At 42.7% G+C, this 19,859-nt stretch overlaps 1 protein-coding gene across 10 annotated transcripts in view; it reads right to left on the bottom strand.

Annotated features, from left to right (window-relative positions):
* The window catches only part of mgaa (MAX dimerization protein MGA a), a 31,719-nt gene that overhangs the window by 11,517 nt on the left and 343 nt on the right, over positions 1-19,859 (bottom strand). For 8 of the 10 annotated variants that reach the window (XM_026339226.1, XM_026339228.1, XM_026339229.1 and 5 more), the window contains exons 2-10: positions 15,823-16,995; positions 11,523-13,278; positions 9,628-9,724; positions 5,481-5,591; positions 4,538-4,666; positions 4,236-4,352; positions 2,837-3,660; positions 2,206-2,482; positions 1,881-2,008 (exon numbers count right to left, since the gene is read on the bottom strand). In XM_026339226.1, the coding sequence (XP_026195011.1) occupies positions 1,881-2,008; positions 2,206-2,482; positions 2,837-3,660; positions 4,236-4,352; positions 4,538-4,666; positions 5,481-5,591; positions 9,628-9,724; positions 11,523-13,278; positions 15,823-16,919 (4,536 nt within the window). In that variant the 5' untranslated portion in view covers positions 16,920-16,995. The remainder of the gene's footprint in view (positions 1-1,880; positions 2,009-2,205; positions 2,483-2,836; positions 3,661-4,235; positions 4,353-4,537; positions 4,667-5,480; positions 5,592-9,627; positions 9,725-11,522; positions 13,279-15,822; positions 16,996-19,859) is intronic. The other 2 variants (XM_026339222.1, XM_026339221.1) reach the window with 2 other exon arrangements.

Below are 19,859 nucleotides of genomic sequence, written 5' to 3'. Positions count from 1 at the left end.
CCCTGGGTCCCTCAGGACATTAAAGCCATCCTGAATGACAAAAAGAAAGCATTCAGATCAGGAGACAGGGAGGCAGCAAAAAGGGTCCAAAGACTGCTGTCTGTCAGGATCAGGGAGGGGAAGGAGACGTACAGGAAAAAACTGGAACAAAACCTTCAACAGAACAACACCAGGGAGGTTTGGAGGGGCATGAGGACCATCACTGGCTACAAGTCCAGCAGCCAGGAGACTGGGGGGACTGTGGACCGAGCCAATGAATTGAATCATTTTTTCAATCGATTCCAGGCTGAGTCACAGATCCCACTTCAGTTCACCAACTGCTCCTCAGTCCCTCCCCCACACGACTCAGCCACCACCCTAACAATCTCAGCTGAGCAGGTGAGAAGAGAGCTGAACAGCCTTCCACCCACAAAGGCTGCAGGTCCTGATGGAGTCAGCCCAAGGGTGCTGAAAGCCTGTGCTCCTCAGCTATGTGTTGTTCTCCAGCACATCTTCAATCTCAGCCTGCACCTGGAGAGGGTTCCTCTAGGGTGGAAAAAGTCGTGCCTTGTTCCAGTGAATAAGACGCCACGTCCCAGAGTCCTCAATGACTTCAGACCAGTGGCTTTGACATCACACATCATGAAGGCTTTTGAGAGGCTGATCCTGGAGTCCCTCCGACCTCTGGTCAAACCCTCACTTGACCCCCTTGGTTGGTTTGCTTACCAACCCCATATTGGAGTGGATGACGCCATCATACACCTTCTCCATCGCACCTACACCCACCTGGACAAGCCTGGGGGCTTAGTGAGGATCATGTTTTTCGATTTCTCCAGTGCATTCAACACCATCCGTCCTGCACTGCTGGGTGGGAAATTAAAAAAAATGCAGGTAAACACTCCCCTGATTTCCTGGATCATGGACTACCTCACCAACCGCCCACAGTACGTCCGCCTGCAGAACTGTGTGTCTGACACTGTGATCTGTAGCACAGGTGCTCCACAGGGGACAGTTCTGTCTCCATTCCTCTTCACCCTGTACACCTCAGACTTTAGGTATAACTCAAGAGTCCTTCAACGTCTGCAGCACCATGCTGCGGATGTTTCATGAGTCTGTGGTGGCCAGTGTCATCTTTTATGCTGTGGTCTGCTGGGGCGGCAACATGAAGGTGGCAGACACTAACAGACTGAACAAGCTGATTAGGAGGGCTGGCTCTGTTCTGGGGGTGGAGCTGGACCCTCTACATGTTGTGGCTGAAAGGAGGATGCTGTCCAAACTCCTCTCAATCTTGGACAATCCCTCCCACCCACTGCACAGTGTGTTGGTTGGACAGAGGAGCACGTTCAGCCAAAGATTTATTAACATTAAATGTTCCACAGAGAACCACAGGAGATCCTTTCTACCTGTGGCAATCAATCTGTACAATTCCTCCCCCCTCTGTAAGGGGTGGGGGAAGTGATACTGTCATAAACTTGCTGTGAATATATTGACCCAATTTCATTTATCTATTTACATATTCTGTATATGTATTGGGTTTTTCGGTATTGATGTTATTGTGTATTTCTGTTTGTGTATTTATGTTAATGGTGTTGGATCTTTCCTGGTTGTGGTTCCTTTTCTTTCTGTCTGTTTTCAGAACAATGGTAATGAGGCAAAACAATTTCCCTCTGGGATTAATAAAGTTTTTTGAATCTTGAAAATCTTGAATTTAAGAAAGACAAATTAGTGTGCTTACTTAGACCATCCTTGGTTGCCAAAGACTAATCGACATGGCTCAGTACCAGCGAGGTTTAAAATGTGTCAAGATTATTGTGGTGGACTAACTCTTTAATGTGTTTTTTACTATCTGTAGACGTGTTGGAACCTTCCTAACTAACATGTATGTGCGACAGAGTCCTTACAGTAAAACGAGGAAGACAGCTTGGTTCAGGAACATGGACCGGATCTGGATCTGAGCCTCCACTGTCCCTTTTCCACAAGGTCCAGACACGCTCAGCAGGCTGGGAAACGCTGTCGGCTTCCTTCAAAACTACAAATCAAACAGGAAGGAATTTAAAGAGAGCATCTTCAGAGACAAGATGACAGAAACAGCATGGGACAGATATAAACTAACAACAATAACAAACAAAACAAACCACAGTAAAATAACTAGACCAGTTCTGAGCTGCTACTTTATGTGAATCAGGCTGTAAACAGATAAAAGGTGTAGTGCTGGGATGTCCTTACTGTAGGCCATCTTCATCCTCCTCTTCCTCCTTCTTTTTTTGTTGTTTTGGTGATGGGAGGTGCTAGAGTCTGACCAATCCAGGTTCTTGAGGAGGACCACTTTCTGTTTGAGGCAGCTGCAGCCAAACATGCACTGAGGCCTGCCGCAGTGGCTGACCCTGGAACAGTAGGAGAGACTGGAGCAGACACAGCCCAGCCTGCAGAACTCGTTCAAACAAGGAGGGGCCCATCTCTGGACCAGCTGGATAGGGGCAGTCGGATTCTCACTGGCAAAACCCTGAGGAGGAAGCAGAGGAACCAGTCAGTTACAATACTTGACTGTTTTCATTTTTGTGAGATAATTCTTTCTGAGATAATGATCAAAGCTCTTTGTGTTAAAATACTTCTAAAGCTTATGAGAAGCATACAGATCATTTAAATATGTGTTCAGCTGATTCACTTTTTAAAGTTGGCAGTGATTTATCTGAGCCGATCTCAAACTAGTCAGCAACAGTTTCAGTAACATTTCCATTGTGCTGTAGTTCTCATCCATCCTAACAGATTCTTTGTTTCTTCTACAGATCAAATCTAAATATCCAGTTAACAAGGTCATATCAGTTTAGAGAGTTCTGAAATGTGAGTTAAATCTTACCATCAATGTGAAGAGGGACGTCAGGGCAATGGCAGCCCTCTCCTCAGTGATGTAGGTTCTGGGTTGGCCCTCCCACACCACCCTGTCCTCCAGGTCCTTCTGCCTCAGCAGAGCTCGGGTTATCATTGGTCCTCTATCCTTCCTGTATGGTTCATCAACCCGATCTGCGGCTCCCAGCTCAGAGTCCGACTCCAGAGGAGCCATATCCTCTGAGACATGCACAGTGGGTGCCGTAGGCCTAAGGGTCTGTGATGAAGACTTGGGTTTTAGCTTTCTTCTCTTCTTGAAGATGGGGTTCTTAGGAGGCAGTGTTAATGGTTCTGTGTGGTTGAATCGGACCTTCAGGTCCTTTTTCTCTGATTTATTATGTTCAGTGATGGGTGCTGTGTGGTCTGGTGGAGCGGGCACGGCTGAGGTCAGGGCAGTGGGCTGTTTAGGGATCTGGTTGGTTGAAACTGGTCTTTGTTCACCTCCACAATCTAGTCTGGGTTTCTTAAGTTTTGGACCCTTTGGTTTCCTCTCCCCTTTCCTGGATGTCTTCTTCTCCTTAAGGGAGAGTTTGGGCCTCTTGGAGGGTGGAATGAACCCAGATATGATGTCTGATGTGGGAGAGCTGCCGGGCTGTTTCTTCAGGATGCTGTCCAAGGTCCGGACATAACTGGTGCTCTTTGTGGGGAGTTCATACACTACTGGCTCCACCTGAGGCTTAGAGAAGCTGGCAGCCCGTTCGTCAAGCAACTTCCCTTCGTGCTCCAGGTACTTGTCCAACATATCGCTGCAGAACGCCGACAAGTTCTTCTTTGGCAGATCTGAACTTGGACCAGCTGCAGGACAAAATAAGTAAAGTGAGACAAGAAGATGTTGAAATGTCCCAAGTTAATCTCGAAGGTAGGTGCTACCACCTGTCCAGGTATTTACTAATCAGAAGAAGTCAGATTCTCTCTTTACTAAACTTTGCTGTATTTTGTCACCTCAGTTTCCTCTGTTTACAAGTTGTTCACACAGAAGCCATTTTTACATATGAATTTCGGATTATCTTCAGAGAATCAGATCTGGACGAGCAGCACACAGCACAAGAAAGTCCGGGCGACATTAACAGACAGAAAATCGAGGTGACTGAGGTAGAGCAGCTGTCCAGTAATCATTCCTGGTGGGTCCTGGTGTGTTGGCTCCTCACTTGCAAGTTGCTTTGGATAAAAGCATCTGCCAAATAACTAAATGTGAATGTAAATGCTATGGAGACGTGAATACTAACTTGTTTGATGACAATAAAATAAAATCGCACTGCTCTCTGTCAGTTATAAAAAGGTTCATCTTCACTAAATATGGAGTACTGAACTGGAAATAAACTGGTGTTTTGATGCTAGAAACATGTCTACCAGCAAACAAACAGATTTACCTTGAGGTTTGTCAGGAACAGATGGAGCCTCAGATGGAGTGAATTTCTCTCTCCAACCTTTAATCTGTGTCACATCTGTGGTTTTACCAGTTCTGGACACAAATGCTACAGAAGCACCTGGAAACAAACCCATAGGAGGCGGAGATGATTAAGGAGTCTATTCAGAAATGTAATTTAACTTGTTTTTCTTGTTCAGTAGCTGCTATGATAACAATCTACTAGAAAGTAAATTAAAATATGGAGCAATTTGAGGGTTTCCAAAGGGAAGGCTTTATGTTGCAGATGGGTGTGAAGAAACACACCCTGAGTAGGGGGCAGGTCCTGGATCAGAGGTTCCAAAGAGACTCCTGGGGGAGGGATGGGCAAGCGCACTCCCAGGTACTGCAGATCTATGGCCAGAGTGGGATCCAGTAGATTCATCTTCAGACCAACTGAGTTGCACAGAGACAAACACAGACACTGTAATAAGGTGCATAAAGAACCAAGTCAAATAGCATGTTAGCCGTAATGATGTACAGACTGAATATTTAACTGCTGTGTCCTTCTGGATAAAACCCAGATTCAATATCCATCCGGGCTTCACCTGCATTCAATTGAAACACTGAAAAACTACAGTTATACTCCATGATCAATTCCTAACAACAGCTCCTGTTTGTGAACTAGCTGCTCTTGCAGCCATTTAAATCAATTTCCTTGGATTTGCTTCTGCCGCATTTTATCATCTCAGTGTGAAGATGTCTGAAATATTCATAGAACACTAACATATCATCCTATTTGGAAACAAAGACATTGGTTACAGCTAAAGAGACAGACCCTGTGAAAACCGATCACATTTGTTGTCAGCTACAGGTCAGTACTACTGTAGTCTTAGAGCCCTGTATATATTTGGTCTGTTTTTGTTTACAGGTAACCAAACTGTAGCCATTAAACCTGCCACTGTTTGTCTGAGATATTACTGCTGTGATACTTTAAGAAAAGAAAAGCAAAAAAAAGACTTATGCAAGATTACAGATTTATGCAAGATTGTGAGATTTATTCTGGATGGACATAATAATAATTATATCCTCAGGGAGTAGAAGCCAAACTCAATCCCTGAAACACTTGTTTTCACATAAAACTGATGTGTGACTGATTTCTTACTCTAAATCACATCATTCAGAATTCTTACCTTTTTTTCTAGTTCATTTTACTTTTATGTTTCGGATGAAAATTCATGTTTATTATTTTCTGTGAGATCATCTGTACCTTCCTGCAGCACAGGATGGATGACCTGTCGGTGTTTCATCAACTTCAAGTCTCTCAGAAGAATCTTCTCAAAGGCAGAGATCCTCTTCTCCACAGTCTCTGTTGTGTCTGCTGAACACCAACATATATGGCAAGTGGCAAGAAAAAGTATGTAAACATAAGAGTATCAACAAATATAATGTGCCTAAAGTAATGGCACAAAAAAATTCTGATCTTTCATGTCTTTTTCCATCTCCGTTAGGTTGAGGTCTGGGCTCTGACTTGGCCACTTCAGAACGTGGATTTAGTGAAGCCATTCTGTTGTGTTTTGGGTCATTGTCCTGTAGCATCACCCAAATTGTACAGAGTTTTAGCTGACATACAGACATTCTCACATTACCCTGAAGAATTTTTTGATACATTGGAAATTCGAATGAATATGAATCGGTCATAGTCCAAAACCGTGGCAACAACGTGACATGAGACATTTAGATCTAGTTTCTAGTTTCTGTTAACTTTGAGATAGCTCTAAGGTTATATTAGGGTCAGCTACTTCAGGTTAGCTCTAGTATACTGTAGCTTGTAGCTTTTTTTTTTAGATTTAGTTGGCCATTTTTTGACTTTCAAATTTTAAAACTAGTTAAGTAAAACAAGCTAGTAAAATGAGCTTGTAGGACAAGTAAGCTTAGAGTTAGCTTCTAGTTTATGTTAGCCGAAAGTTAGCTAAATAATTCCTAATAGCTAGCAGATCTTTCCACTATCTAAGAATTTGCTTCGGTGTTCAGTTGTGTTATGTTAGGGTAAGCTTCATCCATGTTTCCTCTAGATCCTTGTAGTGTAACTTTAGTTGATATAAATTAAACCAACTGACTGCATAATCGCTTATTTTAGATTGTTAGCTGAACGTAAATACACTTTCATACCGGAACGGTCGAGGCCCGGGTTAACAACGACCGCCACCGGTGCTGTTAACCTACAGGGTGCCGGTGGAAATTTGACTACTGTTGGTCGAAGAAAGAGGGGAGGCAGAAGGGTTCGTGGTCAGAGAGAGAAGGGAAAAGGCAGGAGCATAGGTTTGAGAATAGGGACTCTTAACGTTGGCACGATGACAGGGAAAGGAAGAGAGCTGGCAGACATGATGGAGAGAAGGAAGGTAGATGTTCTGTGTGTGCAGGAGACAAGGTGGAAGGGCAGCAAGGCACATAGTATTGGAGGAGGATACAAACTGTTCTACCATGGTGTGGATAGGAAGAGAAACGGGGTAGGAGTGATCCTGAAGGGGGAGTTTGTAAAAAGTGTTCTAGAGGTGAAAAGAGTCTCAGACAGGGTGATGAGCATAAAGCTAGAAATTGAAGGGGTGATGATGAATGTAGTCAGTGGGTATGCTCCACAGGTTGGCTGTGAGTTAGAAGAGAAGGAGAGATTCTGGAGTGAGTTTGATGAGGTCATAGAGAGTATCCCCAGAGGAGAGAGAGTTGTTGTTGGAGCAGACCTCAATGGGCATGTTGGTGAGGGCAACAGAGGTGATGAGGAGGTGATGGGCAGGTTTGGTGTGAAGGAAAGGAATCTGGAAGGACAGATGGTGGTGGACTTTGCTAAGAGGATGGAAATGGCTGTAGTCAACACCTACTTCCAGAAGCGAGAGGAACATAGAGTGACATACAGAAGTGGAGGTAGGAGTACGCAGGTGGACTACATCCTATGTAGACGAGGTCATTTGAGAGAGGTTAGTGACTGCAAAGTGGTGGTAGGAGAGAGTGTAGCCAGACAGCACCGCATGGTGGTGTGTAAGATGACTCTGGAGGTTAGGAAGAAGAAGAGAGGGAAGACAGAGAAGAAGACCAAGTGGTGGAAGCTAAAGAATGAAGAAACTTGTGAGGAATTCAGACAGACGTTGAGACAGGTTCTGGGTGGTCAGGATGAGCTTCCAGGTGACTAGGAAACTACAGCAGAGGTTATCAAGGAAACAGGTAGGAAGGTGCTAGGTGTGTCATCTGGAAAGAGGAAAGAAGGTAAAGACACATGGTGGTGGAATGAGGAAATACAGGAATGTGTCCAGAGGAAGAGGTTGGCTAGAAGGAAGTGGGATGTAGAAAGGACTGAGGAAAGTAGACAGGAGTACAAGGAAGCGCAGCGTAGAGTGAAGAGGGAGGTGGCAAAGGCCAAACAGAAAGCTTACGATGAGCTGTATGACAGGTTAGACACAAAGGAAGGAGAGAAGGACTTGTACAGGCTAGCCAGACAGAGAGATAGAGATGGGAAGGATGTGCAACAGGTAAGGGTGATTAAGGACAGAGATGGAAAGGTGCTAACAACCCAGGAGAGTGTGCAGAAAAGATGGAAGGAGTATTTTGAGGAGCTGATGAACGAGGAAAATGACAGGGAAAGAAGGGAGGAAGATGTGGATGTTGTGGAGCAGGAAATAGCAGAGATTGGAAAGGATGAGGTTAGGAAGGCTTTGAAAAGGATGAAGAGTGGAAAGGCTGTTGGTCCTGATGACGTACCTGTGGAGGTGTGGAAGTGCTTAGGAGAGACAGCAGTGGAGTTTCTAACCAGTTTGTTCAATAGGATTCTAGAGAGTGAGAAGATGCCTGAGGAATGGAGGAGAAGTGTTCTGGTTCCGATCTTTAAGAACAAGGGTGACACGCAGAACTGCAGCAACTATAGAGGAATAAAGTTGATGAGCCACACAATGAAGCTGTGGGAAAGAGTAGTGGAAGCCAGGCTTAGGAAGAAGGTGGAGATCTGTGAGCAGCAGTATGGTTTCATGCCCCGTAAGAGCACCACTGATGCCATTTTTGCTTTGAGAATGTTGATGGAAAAGTACAGAGATGGTCAGAAGGAGCTGCATTGTGTCTTTGTAGATTTAGAGAGGCGTATGACAGGGTGCCCGAGGGAGGAGCTGTGGTACTGTATGAGGTCGTCGGGAGTGGCAGAGAAGTACGTCAGAGTAGTTCAGGACATGTATGAGAGAAGTATGACGGTGGTGAGATGTGCTGTAGGTCAGACAGAGGAGTTCAAGGTGAAGGTGGGACTACATCAAGGATCAGCTTTGAGTCCCTTCTTGTTTGCTATGTTGATGGACAGGCTGACAGATGAGGTCAGACAATGATGTTTGCGGATGATATTGTGATTTGCAGTGAGAGTAGAGAGCAGGTAGAGGAACAGCTGGAGAGGTGGAGGTTTGCTCTGGAAAGAAGAGGCATGAAGGTCAGTCGTAGTAAGACAGAATACATGTGTCTGAACGAGAGGGATCAAGGTAGAAGCGTTAGGTTACAGGGGGCGGAGGTGAAGAAGGTGCAGGAGTTTAAGTACTTGGGTTCAACAGTTCAGTGTGATGGGGAGTGTGGAAAAGAGGTGAAGAGGCAAGTGCAGGCAGGTTGGAGCGGGTGGAGGAAAGTGTCAGGAGTTTTGTGTGACAGAAGAGTGTCAGCAAGACTCAAAGGAAAGGTGTACAAGACAGTGGTGAGACCAGCTCTGCTCTATGGGTTAGAGACGGTAGCAGTGAGAAAGAGACAAGAGGCTGAGATGGAGGTAGCAGAGATGAAAATGTTGAGGTTCTCCTTAGGAGTGACCAGGTTAGACAGAATAAGGAACGAGTACATCAGAGGGACGGCTCACGTTGCCTGTGTTAGCGACAAAGTCAGAGAGGCCAGACTGAGATGGTTCGGACATGTTCAGAGGAGGGATAGTGAATATATTGGTAGAAGGATGTTGGAGATGGAGCTGCCAGGCAGGAGGACAAGAGGACGACCAAAGAGGAGATGTATGGATGTTATAACAGAGGACATGAGGTTAGCTAGTGTTAGGGTAGAAGATGTTCATGATAGAGTGAGGTGGAAAAGGATGATTCGCTGTGGCGACCCCTGATGGGAAAAGCCGAAAGAGAAGAAGAAGAAGCTGAACGTAAATACAGTTCAATAAAGTGCTAGGACTTTGTGTGGTTTGTGTTGTATCAGACAGATTTGAAGTTGACAGAAGGATTTCAGAATTGTCTCGACTCCCAGGCCTGCAGTTTCCTCCTGCTTCCAGTCTTTATGCTTAGCTTAACATCTAATCATTTTCAGACCACTTTGTTAATATACACAAAAATAGATTTGGTCTCCATCTTCATCTTCCACCATCCAACTTCTTTTAATCAAACAACATCATAACGATAACACATTACCCTTCTCAGGTGTGTTGGGTTCTAGTTGCAGGTGAGCTTCAGGGATCATCTGTATGATTGGTTCTTCAGAATCTGCAATGTGTAGTCTGAGGGCCTCCTGAAAAGTGAGGTTTGGTTTTTACTTTCTTTGTAGAAGTTTACACTAAGTAACCCACAATATTACGTAAAACACAAGTGTTTGACTAGTTAAAACTTCTCCTGTGGAAACCAAGTTTATTTAACTACTTTGACGGGGGGAAAAACAAACCAGACTGAGAGTTTGTGCGAAGATTAGTCCAGGCGCATTCCCCAGAAACAGCTTCTTGGTAAACAGCTGTGTGCTTCACTTTAACAGAGCTGGACAAACAAACTGGGTACATCTGCAAAACCAACCACTTAATCCCCCCACTAAAGTCTTTTGCCTTGGAGAAGTACTGTACAGCATGGACGTGGAAAGCACAATAAAGCACAACGCTCACCTTGGTTTGTCCAAATGTGTCTTCAAATGCAACAGATCTTGCATTGTGTAAATAAACATCTGCTGCTTGTGATCAGAGGAAGCTGCATTTTAGAAAACATTTAAGCATAATAATCTGATCTGAGATCTGGGTGTGAAGGAAGACCACGAGACACTTCCTCCAACAGTCAAGAAGTTATAAAGGACAACCTGGTGAGTTGAGTTTTTTACCATATCAAATTGACATTAATGTCCTGCTATAAGGTGGTTAATAAATGTGGATATGCTCACCTCTTTGAGAACTTAGGTGGTGTGAGCTGAGGGAGACTCCTGACTAGAGTGTAAGACCAAGTGACAGCAACCACATTTAATGAGAGAAAACAGGAAGCAGAACAAATTGGCCGCAGAAGGTCTATAATGGTCTTTCAAGTGACATCATCAGGTCACACCACGCCTCTATGTCCACCGTATTGAACATGTCACCATTTGTCCTGAATTTCAGCTTCTCTGTTTTGCAGGTCTCAGATCACCTCAGGCCAAATAACCAACAGCCAACAGTATCATATGTGCACCTCAGTCCTGTCAGCGAAACGTCCAATATGGAGGCCATAACAAAGGCCTGCGTGACTGGGTGTGAGAAACCTCTATAAAGCTTTGCTGGCCTTGTGGAGGTTTGGAATTAGCAGTTAAACCTAAATGATGGATTTTAGGAGCCATTTCTAATCTTAACACTACTACTATGGTATCTCAAAGAATTAGAATATAAATTGAATTCAAACAAAGTCAAACACTCATATAATCCCCTGGTGTAAAGTGTGTTTGGGCTCTTTCATACTCCGTGCAAGCTATGGATGTGAATGGTTCCAGTTATGCGAGAATGGATTGATGTATAATGATGTAATAATTTACTATTAATATTTTGTCCCAATAACTTAAAAAGCTTCCAGTTAATCCAAAATGCTGCAGCCAGAGTTCTGACTGGAATTAGCAACAGAGATCGTATTTCTCCTACGTTAGCTTCTCTCCATTGGCTCCCTGTAAAATCCAGAATTGAATTTAAAATTCTTCTCCTCACTTATAAATCACTTAATCAGGCTCCATCTTAAAGACCTCATAGTTCCATATTTTCCAAACCGAACTCTCTGTTCTCAGAGTGCAGTTCTACTTGTGGTTCCTAGAGTTTCCAAATGTAGAATGGGAAGCAGAGCCTTTAGCTATCAAGCTCCTTTCCTGTGCAACCAGCAGTTCTGGAGGTAGACACCCTCTCTATTTAAGACTAGACTTAAAACTTCCAGTCCAGTCAGAACTCTGGCTGCAGCTTTTTGGATGAACTAGGGGCTTTTTAAGCTGTTATTGGGACATCTTTTAATAGTGAATTACAGATTCAAATTCCCTTCATTTCAAAGATGTATCATAATACAAACAAATCATTGGGACACGAAAACAGCTTTTGTTTTACCTTTGATGTGAATGAGATAAATAATTGCTCCTCCACCTCCTCTAGGTTAGGCTGCATCTTGGTGTAGAAGGAGTCGTCATTCTTAGGATGCATCTCCGTTTTGCTAAGCTTGTGCCGCTGTGATTTCTTCTTTCGCTTGTAGGCTGGATTTGATTGGACCTGATGAGAAGGCTCATGTGCATTTGCTTCTATTGTGCTTGGAGGTGAAAAGGGAACAGCCACTGCCTCAGTGTTTGGAAACTCAACCCCCATCCCAAGGTCATCATCTGTGGATAAAAAGTGCACGAGGTCTGCAAGAGAAGGAGTAGGTGACAATCCATCTCCATCTAATGAAGAAAAGGTTGGAGACAGAGGCAGCTGGAGTACAAGTGGAGACAGTTCTGCTGGGAAGGGCAGGGACTGTTCATTCTCTTGAAATGATGGTGCAAGCTCAGAGGGAGGTGTGGAGGTACAAAAAAGCTGCTCTCCAGGGCGGGAGGGAGTCTGGCAGGGCAAACAAGATGGTGTAATAGGCGGTAAAGGCAGTGGCTGTTGTTTGGGCTGAAATGTGTCTACATATGGCTCAGGGGGAGGTAATACTGTATGCCATTTAAACACAGATATGGCAGAGTTTTTACTGTGCTGTAAGCTTTCAGGACCTTTCAGACATAGTCCAGAATCAAGATCCAAACCTAAGGAGGCCAGCAGGGGAGGTAAAGGTTCTAGAGAGCTTGCAGGTGATAAAGGCTCAAAGTCAAGAGAGGAACACTCTGGATCAGAAAGCAAAGACTCAGGCTTCATGGTGGGCAAGTCTGAAGAAAGTGTGGAGCCCTCTGTGACAGCTGCTGTTTGTGGTAGTTTCACAGCAGGTAACACTGTATCCATGGTTGGAGGAAAAGTGGGAGATGTAGAAGAGCTAGCAAGACATGGAGATGTTGCAGGGGCACAAAGGGGCTGATCTGAGATGGGCAACACTAGTGTTCTTTCAGCAAGTATGAGGCTTTCAGTTCTTACTCCATTTGAATCTGTATTGGCAACTGCATTTGGACATGATAAACTAGAGGGCTGAAAGGCTGATTCATCTGCTTGTCCAATAACATTTGAAGTAATTTCATTAGGATGAATGTCTGCACCAGTACATTCAGCTGTCTGGTAGTCAGTCTCTGCAGCATCAACAGTGAGACTCTTTGAGAGACCAACTGTATTGCTGGCATGATCAGAAGACAAACATGCAGCAGAACTCTGTGATCCAGACAAATGTTCTGATGGTAGTGCTGAGGTAGGGGATTCAGTTTTAGTCTTGACTTTTTTAGATTTAGTCGAATGCTGCTTCAAAAAAAGAGCAAGGGCTGGCAGAGGTAGAGGCACTGGACGTTTAAGCTGCTTTACGTTCACATCTGATGGAACATCAGGATTAGGTTTTCGGCCTGAGTCCACTGAGAAGGTCTGGGCCAATGCAGAAGCAGCAACATTACTGACCTTAGAACTATTGATCTTAATATCATTCTTACAGTTCAATGAGTTCAAAATGTGTTTCTCCTCCTTAAGTTTCCTTTTTGTTACGAGAATTTCACTCTGTATTTTCACAGACATACTGTTTTTCTTGGAAAAATCTTGTGTGTTGCTTTTCAAAGCTACATCCTTAGTGTTTGTTTGCTCAGTCCTGTGAGAGGTGCTGTGATTGATGCCCAGCTGTTCCACATTGCATCTTTGCAGTGAAACATGAGCCTCACGCATGAGTTCAGAAAATAACTTCTCAGCTGGACGAGAATTGCTGCTGAAGAAAATCAAACAATAAACATAAAATTAGTGACATGTCACTAATCTAATCTCATGATAATCTCATGACTAATCTCATGATACTATGATAACTAAACAATGACATACAGTGGCAAGAAAAACTTTGTGAACCTTTTGGAATTTCATGCTCCGATCTTCATCTAACTCAACAACCGAAAAACACTGCTTAAAATAATACTACACAAACATTATATGTTTTCATGTTTTTATTGAACATAACATTCACAGTGCAAGGTGGAAACAGTATGTGAACCTTTGGACTTAATAACTGGTTGACCCTCCTTTGGCAGCAATAACCTCAACCAAACGTTTCCTGTAGTTGCAGATCAGACCTGCACAACGATCTGGAGTCATTTTGGACCACTCCTCTTCACAAAACTGTTTCAGTGTAGTAATATTCTTGGGATGTCTGGTGTGAATGGCTCTCTTGAGGTCATGCCACAGCATTTCAATCGGGTTGAGGTCAGGACCCTGACTGGGTCACTCCAGAAGGTGTATTTTGTTCTGTTGAAGCTATTCTTCTGTTGAATTACTACGGGTCACTGTCCTGTTGCACCACCCATCCTCTGTGGAGCTTCAGTTGGCGGACAGGTGGTCTTACGTTTTCCTGGAAAATGCCTTGATAAACTCTGGAATTCATTTTTCCCATCAATGATAACAATCCGTCCAGGCCTGAGGCAGCAAAGCAGCCCCAAAAAGTCATTAGGCTAGGGGTTCACATACTTTTTCCACTCTGCACTGTGAATGTTTACATGTTATGTTCAATAAAAACATGAAAACATAATGTTTGTGTACTATTATTTTAAGCACACTGTGTTTTTCTATTGTTGTGACTTAGATGAAGATCAGAGAACATTTTATGACAAATTAATGCAGAAAACCATGAAATTCCAAAAGGTTCACAAAGTTTTTCTTGCCACTGTACTTGCAAGTTTGGTTAACAAAGAACAGTACAGTAGGTTATACGCGCAACAAATAAATATCAACACTGATTGAGTTTATACCCATACTGGCGATTCACAGCCAAGCTTCATAAATCTGACTAACAGAGAGTGGAGGCACAGTGATTGTCCCAACTAAGTCTGCCAGAAACCTGGGGTTGCTCAGTTATGATCAACTGAGCTTTACCAACCACATCTCCTCTGTTTCCACATCATGCAGATTTGCTCTTTTTAACATCACAAAGATCAGACCCTTCCTTTCGGACTATACAATACATGTCATTGTTCAGGCTCTGGTCATATCTCATCTGGATTACTGCAGTATCTTACTGACGGTGTTACCAGCTGCACCATCAAACCTCCAGAGGATCCAAAATACAGCAGCATGTCTCATTTTTGAGCAGCCAAAAAAAAAAAGATACGTTACACCACTGTTCAGATCTCTGCACCGGCTTTCTGTAGCTGCTGCATCAGGTTCAAAGCCCTGACTCTTATCTACAAAGTATTCAACTCAACAGCACTGGCCTACCTGAACTCCCTCATCCAGGTCTACAATCCCAAAAGGACGTAGGCGAAGAATCTCTAGTGGTCCCCTCATTTCAACTCACCTCAAAAGATCCCAGCCTAAACTTTTCTGCTCAGTGGTTCTACAATGGTCGAACAACCTACCCACCTCTGCACCTTCAGCTGCCTCAGTGTCAAGTCATTTTTAAAAACTTGCTAAAAACAGACCTCATTCACAACTTTCTTTCCCCTTAAAAAAAAAAAGCACTTGCACTTATATCCCATGAAACCAAAACAGCTCTTTCTTGCTCTCTACTTTGAGGTTTTTATGCTTAGCTTATATATTTTCCTTGCTTTGTATCTCACTTGTAAGTGGCTTTATATCAAACATCTACCAAACAACTAAATGTAAACCAGGACTTGAAAACAATGCATGAAAAAATTAACTACTTCATTACTTTGCTGTGCGCCAGTATAATGGCAACAACACTAAGTAACTTTCCATTCAGCGCTCTGTATGTAAATTACATGCTGAATACTAATCCTACCTGTAAGCTGCAGACAAATTATGAACAGAGTGTTAGCAAAAAGAGATAAAGTTACCTAAAGCAGTGCAAAGTTATATGTGAATAACTGGTAACAAAACTAATTTAAAGCAAACCTTTGAATTTGATTCAGTGACACATCTAAGATGCAGTAGCTAACAGGACACAATCAGATTATAAGGTGCATTACCTTCACATTTAGTCACTGGTAAGACGCTTTTATCCAATGCAACTTACAAGTGAGGTACAAGGTATAAAGGCAGGGTAAGTGTGAGGAGGTCATGCCTAAGGACCCCTACTGGAGGTAGGCCACAGGCAGGATTCAAACCCAAGCCTCCCGCATGGAGGGCAGCGATCTTACCATTACACTATCCTGCCAGGCAGGTGCACAGTCACAAAACCATATTTTAATGTACAGACATAGAAGGACATTCAGAAGAAGTTAGTCTTTTACATTCTCAACTCTCTTATATATTTGGTACAAATAATTTGAAAAGCATGCCATTTTCACTGTCACAGTGGAACTCTTACCACAAACTTTCCCTGGGAGTGGACTGATCTTTGTTGGTGGTGGAGTTTTTCTGAAGGTCACCTGACAAAGAAGGATTTGGATCTGCTGCTTTTGAAGTTCTAGGTTTATGGTTTGCAAGCAAAGATTTCAGGCTCTTCTTTACAGGATGTTGCTCGTTGGTTGTGGTGTCTCCATCTTTGTGCAAGTCTTTGCCACAGTTTAGTTTAAGCTTCAGGCCCCATGGACTAGACCCATCCTCTTTGAGACCTTTAGCAAAGGGGTTGTAGTCAACTTTGAGCTGGGAGAACTGTGAATTCTGGTAAGCTGTAACAGCCATAAACTCTGTCTGTGGGAAAGTAAAAGTGACAACACTGGGACCTTTTAGTTTAATGTCTTTAGCAGCTTTTTCAGTTTGGACTACGTATAATCGTGGCAAGTAGCGGTGCATCGGATGTATGATAGTGTTCCCATCTTGGTCTGAAATATTGTTTGTGAGCTTCAGTTTGTAAAAGGACACTGGATTCTGCATCCAGTGTTGACCTGTTGATGGGGACTCTGGATGGGCAAATGGTTCATTCTTTACATGACACTCTGCTTTTCCAGCAACTTGCCAACTCTTGCCAGTCCATTTGTAACGACTGTTGTCTAAAGGTAGAATGTCCATGATTAAGGAGTACTTCCTAGATGGATTCAAGCCAGAGATACGAAAACGACAGTAGGGGAACATCCTGCTGCCTTGTTTAGTCAGAATCATCTCCGTTTTACATCTGTAGAACTCGTTCCACATGCTGTTGTTGTCCAGTGTCACTCTGACACCTTTGCAGATGCTATCAGCTGGCAGGATGTCTGAATGAGTGCTGGAACTGGTGGGATGTTTCACAACAGGGAGTCCACCAGATGTCCTGGTGGCTACCCTTGATGAGTATATGTTGTGTTTACCCATCATGTCTGGCTCATCATTAGTTGCATAGCTAATTTGTTCTATACTACCTTTGCTTGCCTTTGCTGGTTTTGGAACAAAGTATGTAGGTGGATGGTCGACTGCAAATGCTGCTGTAGGGGCGACAGCCCCTTCCTGATGGAACACCATCCCTTTCTGCTTCTTTTTAAAAGCCATGTACAGGTCCCAGACATCTAAAGGACAGCAGGATTCCAATTCTTATACATGTATACAATGGTTCAAAGACGGTATTCTGAAAAACAGAAATGATACAATTTCATTAACTGTTTGATACTACATGCCATCAAAGAAAAAAGCTGAAGTGTGTCATTATAGACTCATAATGCTCATTCTGAAAATATCTGGCCTGTAGCTAATCTGTAGCTAAAACTGTTTTCAGTTTTTTATAAGTCAGTGTGTATTTAAAACACTTGGATACAGCTGTGCAGTAAGCTATACCACATACCAAGAGGTATTAGTCATGTAGCCATTGTCGCTACTCAGCACTTATACAGTTTGGTAGACATACTTTTTCAAAATTTAACAGGACATTCACACATCTGGGTTCACAAACTGTGCCAACTATTTGTTGTGAATAAGACCTGGCTTTGTGGAGCTCAACCAATTTAAAAAGCACTACTCTACATACTGGGGGAAAGTTAGGAAAGACTTAACTCTATGCAAACATCATCCGACACAATGTGAGGAACAGAAAACAGCACGAAAATAACTATCCTGATCCCAATGCAAACCAAAGGACAGACTTCCTTACTGTTCCACTGTGAGAAGGAATTTTAGGTTGCTTTCACACCTTAATTTGTGCGCACTCAATGCGATTACTGTGTTCACTAACTAACTGGACTCCACATTAACTTAAAGACAATAACAGCTATACTGGACTGCCTGCTGCCTACACAGCATGTAATCACCCATATGAGGATGGGTTCCCTGTTGAGTCTGGTTCCTCTCAAGGTTTCTTCCTGTTGCCTTCTCAGGGAGTTTTTCCTTGCCACCGTCGCCCTCGGCTTGCTCATCAGGGACAATCTGAATCTGATGATTCATACACATTCACTGTTCATGTACTGTTCTTTGGTTGTGTAAAGTTCCTTTGTGACAATGTCAATTGTAAAAAGCGCTCTACAAATAAAATTGAATTGAATTGTTCACACCAGACACAAAAAACCACACCAAGGGGGAAAATGAACTTGAGTCTGATTTAATTGAACTAAATCCTGTAGGTGTGAAAACAACCTTAATCTAAATGAAGGAAAAGCTAATTAGTGAAATCTCCAGCCTCTTAAGTGTTGCCTTTAAGAACTTCCTGAAACATGTAAAAGACCAATGTACCTCAATGAGGCTAGAGTAGGTTCAAAGATAGCACATGAACTGAACTGCAGTTGGCCTGCCTGTTTTGTCTGACACCAATAAAGGTTATTAAGAGTGACAACATGAAACAAGCTGAACAACGAGTGTGAACTACAAGTTTTCTGTGTGTTTAGCTAAATGTCAGAATGCACAAGCGTATGTTGACTATTAATTGCATGACAATAGTCTATTCATTAATGCAACTCAGGGTTCCCTGTCCTGCTTTTTTCCTCCGGATATCCCTGCCCTACACACCTGGATCAGTGTGTTCAATCATTCAGAAGCTCAAAAATACCAATCTTGCCCCTACTCTACACTCTTCTGAGATTGTATGTTCCAGCTTCTGATTAACTGAACATACCAGACCCAGGAGCCTGAGAAGTGTTTGATGAGTTTGGCAACCACTGTATTAATGTGAAAAGGCAAACCCAGTATTTTCCATAAAATTTGATTTGATTTATTTATTCATTCTGTTTTGGGGTTTAGGGGTTACAATTTGAAAATCTGAACCAACAGTTTCTGAAACTGAGATTAGCTAGAGGACATCAACATGGCTACTTACACCAATGTGTTGAAGCCTGTTTGTGTACAAAGTGTGCACACCAACATCACGTTTGTTCAGTCACTATTAACGACAAGTAATCTGAGCTGTCTGACATTTAAAACACAAAACAAATAATCTTGTTACAGCATCAGGAAATAGTCATCTAGATAACAGACCGTGAGTGGTGTTGTTCTCTCAGACACATTAAAAGACATGTGGAAATCACTGAAACCTTCACAAAAACTCAATGAAAAAAGGTAAACATTGTGTTGCTAGGAATCTATGGCAGGACGAATATATCACCATGTAGTTTTACAAAATACCTTGAAAATTGTCTAAATCCAAGTTCTGTATTATATTATTTTTCTGAGGGGTTTGTTCACTGCTTTTGCCCAGCAAAACTGAATTGAATCAATTAATTTATTAATAACACACTAATAGCGTCGTCCTCAAATACGTCAAATTGGCACATTCAGAGTGCTTTTTAGTTTGGAACAACAGGCAAATATGTGTATTAACCGTGGGATGCTGCATATTAAAATGTTTTCAGATTTGTATGTTGGAAATGTTGGTTGACTTCATTAGCTAGCTAGCTGTACGTTTGTAGTTAAGAGAAAAATCACATAACATTACTCCTCTTAGTTTTGGCAGTCACATGTTTAGATACCTAGCCATCCAATATTTAAACTTTTCTTATATAAAGGTGTGCCCTATTTTACAAAAATGTGCATTTTTGACAGTCCCCCTATTCCGGTCCTTTCTTTCTAACCTGTTTAGCCACAGCTGTCTTCACTTTTATACTGACATGAGATAAGTTCGAACCATTACTCCTTCAGTTGTGGAACCCTGGAAAACAACAAGATGAAGAAACATCACTTTCTTTGTGTCTGTTTCAGGCTGGGGGCTTTTACTTATTCATTTCCAGAAACCTGTCGTCTCCCGAAGCGTGCACAACCAATAATGGTAAATCCCAGCTAAAATCAACACCTTATGAGTGGTATAAGTTACTGCTTTAGGAAAGAGTAAAATTAAAAAATCCCTGTATGAAATGAAACTTCTCTGATCCGGTTTATCACTAGTATTCCTATGTAAAGAAGGTTTAAATGATCTGCCTGTTGTAGTTTACCAGCGGTGTGTAAACTTTACCTTTGGAAAAATCCAATTAGTTTGGTTAAGTTAAGGAAAATACTGATCCTGTAACAATGATC

Source organism: Anabas testudineus, chromosome 22 (assembly GCF_900324465.2).
Source record: "Anabas testudineus chromosome 22, fAnaTes1.2, whole genome shotgun sequence".
Classification (NCBI taxonomy): Eukaryota; Metazoa; Chordata; class Actinopteri; order Anabantiformes; family Anabantidae; genus Anabas; species Anabas testudineus.
This window is presented reverse-complemented; position numbering and strand designations above follow the sequence as displayed.